General features: G+C 45.6%; 1 protein-coding gene across 1 annotated transcript; it reads left to right on the forward strand.

Annotated features, from left to right (window-relative positions):
• The first annotated feature begins 1,670 nt into the window (after window positions 1–1,670).
• LOC146173612 (uncharacterized) lies at window positions 1,671–3,565 on the forward strand. The gene is made up of 2 exons (XM_084584749.1): window positions 1,671–1,854; window positions 2,703–3,565. Exons 1-2 carry the CDS (start codon window positions 1,717–1,719, stop codon window positions 3,453–3,455), a joined length of 891 nt encoding a protein of 296 aa, XP_084440875.1. The 5' UTR covers window positions 1,671–1,716; the 3' UTR covers window positions 3,456–3,565.
• The last annotated feature ends 828 nt before the right edge of the window (window positions 3,566–4,393 follow it).

Here is a 4,393-nt window from a genome sequence, read left to right on the forward strand (position 1 = left end):
GCGCGCCAATATCTATTCTCATTTCATTTGACGTGATGTCAGCGTGACTGAAGCACTGGACGAAATAGTCAAGAGGCCAATCAAAAGTGAACCAAGAAAGCGAGTCGTCGCGATGACTATAGCCTTCCCCACACGCCGAATCCACCGGCTAACCACTGGATACAATATGTATACATGATGAGATCCGACTATCTTGAAGCCATGGTTTGATCGTCTCCCGTGGTACCTTGAAAGAAGTGGCCAAAGGCAAAGAGTATAGGAACTTGCAATAGAAGATTAATCGTTGAAGAGTGATTGAAAATACGGCCCCTGGATTCTTTTTCTCTAAAAAACAACGAACACCCGACTTAAGTAAAAGTCCAGCTTTTAGTTGGACCCATTTTCTAAACTTCCTACCAACTTCGTCTAAATACTGTATTACCGGACAACAGACCTCGGTAAGAGTATTACAGTGTAGAGCATGAAGTATGCTCAACATTACATTCATGACGCGGATGCGTCCATAATGCATATACCTAAAGTGATTTGCACATCAATGTGCGGCTTTATTACATTTTTTTCTGCATTGTTTTAGTGCCAAGAAAATGTATGCAACTACTTATTTTCGCGCCGAGCATCTAAAGCGCCATGAACCCCATACTGAGATAAGCAGTGCCTTGGCCGTTTGACTCCAATTTTCATACATATATGTAGGTTTTCTAACACTCGAAGCACAAAAAAAGCACGTGTTTTTAGCCGTTTAAGTATTCATGAATTCCGTATCCATTATTGGAGTAGTTAGAAATATTTTGGCGTGCGTTTTAGATAATACAGATTTTATTTCAAAACATTAAAACAAAAACTAGCGCCAGTCGCGCTTTAGGATTATATTCCAAGACAGCAGTTGAACATGGTTGAAAAGAAAGGGGAATTAGGCATGCCGTAAGATAAAAGGATGGCAGATTTAAAACAATTTAAAACAGGTTTTGTTTTAACAACTTATTTTAGGCAGTAAATGCGTATTTCGAAGAAAAAACTATTTTAAACCATCTAATTTAAAAGAGTTCAATGCTATCGCGCATTCGAAGAGGCGCTCCACTTTGCTGCTTCGTTAAGCTATTCAATGCATTTCAAAGTGTGACTCCATATGGGTCTACCTCCGGAATAAAATATGCTGCGGTTGCCTTCGTAGACGTTGGTCAACTCAGACTCCGATTAGGAGCGTTGACCGAATCGGCTTGGTCGAGGAGACTCGTTTAGATCATGTGTTACTGGTGGGCTTACGAGAAATTAATATCCAGACGGCGTCTCAAAAAGGTCACACTCAGTAAATCACTCCTGACAGCGTGCTTATCGAGAGTGAATCCTCGCGGAGGTATTGTACCCCCCGCTGTGTGAAAGATTTCGCACTTCCACGAATTCGCGATACCTGCCATCATTCGCGGACTCCTGATGCATTCTTGAATTCGTTTAATCGGCGCTCACAGAACACTGAAAGGAAACGACGGGGAGAACCGGAGAGCCGGTCGCAGTCGGTGGCGGGAAATGGCATAAAGTTCAGAGAACTCCGCTCCGAGCGAGCCCTTCGGAGGGGGGGGGGGGGGGGGGCGGGGGGGAATACGTAACTAAGAAAGAAACCTCTCCGTCTTGATTTCACTCTTTCCCTGCCATCGAGCGACGGGTAAATAACGACACTATGGGCTCGCCCAACTTTGTTTATGTGTGTCACTTATTCCGATGTGCAACAAGTTTGGAGTTGTTCACTTGCAAAGTAAAGACGCAACATTCGCTTCAGGTTGGTATAAAAAGCGATCCTCTGTTTTACGAGGGTCAGTCGGTTCCAAGGAGCTTCACAACACACGCGCCACAATGAAGGTGAGTGTTAAAGTACTTTGCTAATGTCTTCGTAAGGAGCAAGCCTAGAGATGAAAAGCATGGCGTCCATGTGCTGTGCGATGTCAGCGCACGTTAAAGATCCCCAGGTGGTCGAAATCTCCGGAGTCCTCCACTACGGCGTCTCTCATAGCCTGAGTCGCTTTGGGACGTTAAACCCCACAAACCAAACCAGACCAAACCTAACCTGCTGATTTTAATTTTGCCCCATATTTACGACACGGCTTCGAAACATAGCTATTTCACGTGCCATTGGGAGATTCAAATTATCGAAAGACAACTTTCTAGATTTCAAGGGGCAACTGCATTTTGGAAAAAAAAAATCATTGCTTTCAAACAAACGCCAATTGGACAGAAATCAATGTAGGTATAGCTTTAAAAAGTTTACTTCCCTGAAGTGTCCCCAGAGCCTCATCGTAGTACGCTCTCAGTCCTGCAAAGCCTCCCCTTCTTTGATTGACTAACAAACTGATTAAATTACAAATATTTTAAAGAAGCCTATCAATATTTCCGTTCAGGTTATGAATTGAAGAGTGCGTATAAAATCAATAACCTCGTTTAAAAGGATGTAAAAACAAAGCCACTAAGGACATATTTGCATTGTTTTGTGGAGTAAAAATACGCGTGCTCCTTTTTCTATTATTTCGTTTCTAAGTGAAAGATGAACAATCAGAAAGATGCGACAAGGTTTCGTTCACATGAGCGTCATCTTTCTCATCTGGAAGCTCTTCTGCAGATATGTGTGAATCGAAGCGAAATACTGGAATCTCGGACAGAAGACTTCGTGTCATATAAGAATGTGTTTTTTTGTTTTGTTTTTCCACACGCAGTTCATTCTCGCTACCGCTGTCTGCGCCCTAGTGGCTTGCAGCATCTCCGCTGAACAGGCTGATAAGAAGGACAAGACGGACAAAGTTGAGGGGCGTGGTGGTATCCTCGGGGGTGGTCTCGGAGCCGGCGGCTATGGCGCCGGCATAGGACCCGGTCTTGTTGGCACCGGCCTTGGAGGCGCTGGTCTAGGAGGCGCTGGCCTTGGAGCCGCTGGTCTCGGAGGTGCTGGGCTTGGGGGTGGAGTCGGGTTGGTTGGCGGCGCCGGCTACGGTGGAGCAGGTCTTGCTGGTCCCGGTGTCGTCGGCACTGGACTCATTGGAACTGGCGGCATCGGATATGGAGGCCTTGGACTTGGCGGGCTCCGCTATGGAGGTCTTGGATACGGTCGTCTCGGTTATGGTGGTCTCGGTTATGGTGGTCTTGGATATGGTGGCGGCTACCGGTCTGGCTACGGATCTCAGGCCGGTGGTTACCAGGGAGGATACCAGGGTGGCGCTGCGGGCCACAACCAGGGATCAGCGGGCTTCGCCGGTGGGGCTACCACCAGGAACGTGAACGCCTACAATAACAACCAGGGCTATAGCCACAACTCTGGATTCTCTGCTAGCGACAGCAAGAGCTTCGGCTCCGGACAAAAGCAAGGGTCGGCTGGCTTCGCAAGTGGAGCTGCTGGACACAAGGGAGGCTTCGGACAGTCGTCCTTTGGGGGCGCCGGTGGAGCTGGCTACGGTGGAGTCGGTTACCTCGGGTAGAACTAGGTGTACAAATTTAATTGTTGCGAATTCAGCTGCAATACCCACGGTAATAGCGTGCACGCTAAGAGTGTCTGTACGCAGGATTGGCTGCACTTGCGAAAATAAAAGAAAATTCTCACACACACTGTGGAGTGTGCTGCGTATTAGAACGTCAGCGGTAACAGCTCGTTCCGTCAAGGTCCTCAGCGCATCATGTTCTCTTATTCAAGTTTCAATGTTACCTAAATCACTTTCGTCTGATATTATAGTTTGTTTTTTCATGCAACAAACCTCTACAAGAAAATTCGAAAAACATGCCCAAAAAGCTGGCCTGCATGTTTTATGCACCAAACAGATAGAGAACTTTAAAATATACCTGCTCTTTCATTTAAACTCAGTGAAAAATTTTAAAACAAACACGAATGTAAACAGACAGGGAGCCCTGATCAACAGAACTTTACATGGCTTGAAGGCAATAGAAGAGAAATTAAATGGAGGTAAGTGTGTCGGATTACAGTGTTTTCCTGTCAGATCCTTACCAGAATGCAGTGCATAAAATGATTTTTTGCTGTAACCTTTGTAAAAATATCTAAATGTTCAAGAAAGCATTTATTCTCCCAGCTTCTCACTGGCTTCATTAGCCCTCGCACTTCGCCCTCAAAAGCGCGATAAAGTCTACACATTGAAATCAGGACAAGGACAAACTTTCCTAGCTAAATCGAATATGTTCATCAAAGCAACCAGCATGCAGCAGAGAATACATCACAGAGAATAAATGCAGCCAGACAGGGATGGGCGTTTCTGCAGTTTCTCGATTGTCTAATCAAGCACATACGCTCTAAAGCTTGTGAAACCAGTCAGCTAAAGGTTCAAGGAGACATTTATTTCTGACCTCCTCAGTTGGTTGGTCCGCCGTCCGATTTCGCCATTAAAGAGCTCAATAAAGCGCATACAAG

Source organism: Amblyomma maculatum, chromosome 11 (genome assembly GCF_055883805.1).
Source record: "Amblyomma maculatum isolate TAMU_Amacu chromosome 11, ASM5588380v1, whole genome shotgun sequence".
Lineage (NCBI taxonomy): Eukaryota > Metazoa > Arthropoda > Arachnida > Ixodida > Ixodidae > Amblyomma > Amblyomma maculatum.

Excerpts from the sequence above, each read along its gene's own strand:
- LOC146173612 (XM_084584749.1), top strand. The coding sequence starts at position 1,717 with ATGTGCAACAAGTTTGGAGTTGTTCACTTGCAAAGTAAAGACGCAACA. Across the intron at positions 1,855-2,702 it reads ACACACGCGCCACAATGAAG|TTCATTCTCGCTACCGCTGT; the intron begins GTGAGTGTTAAA and ends TTCCACACGCAG.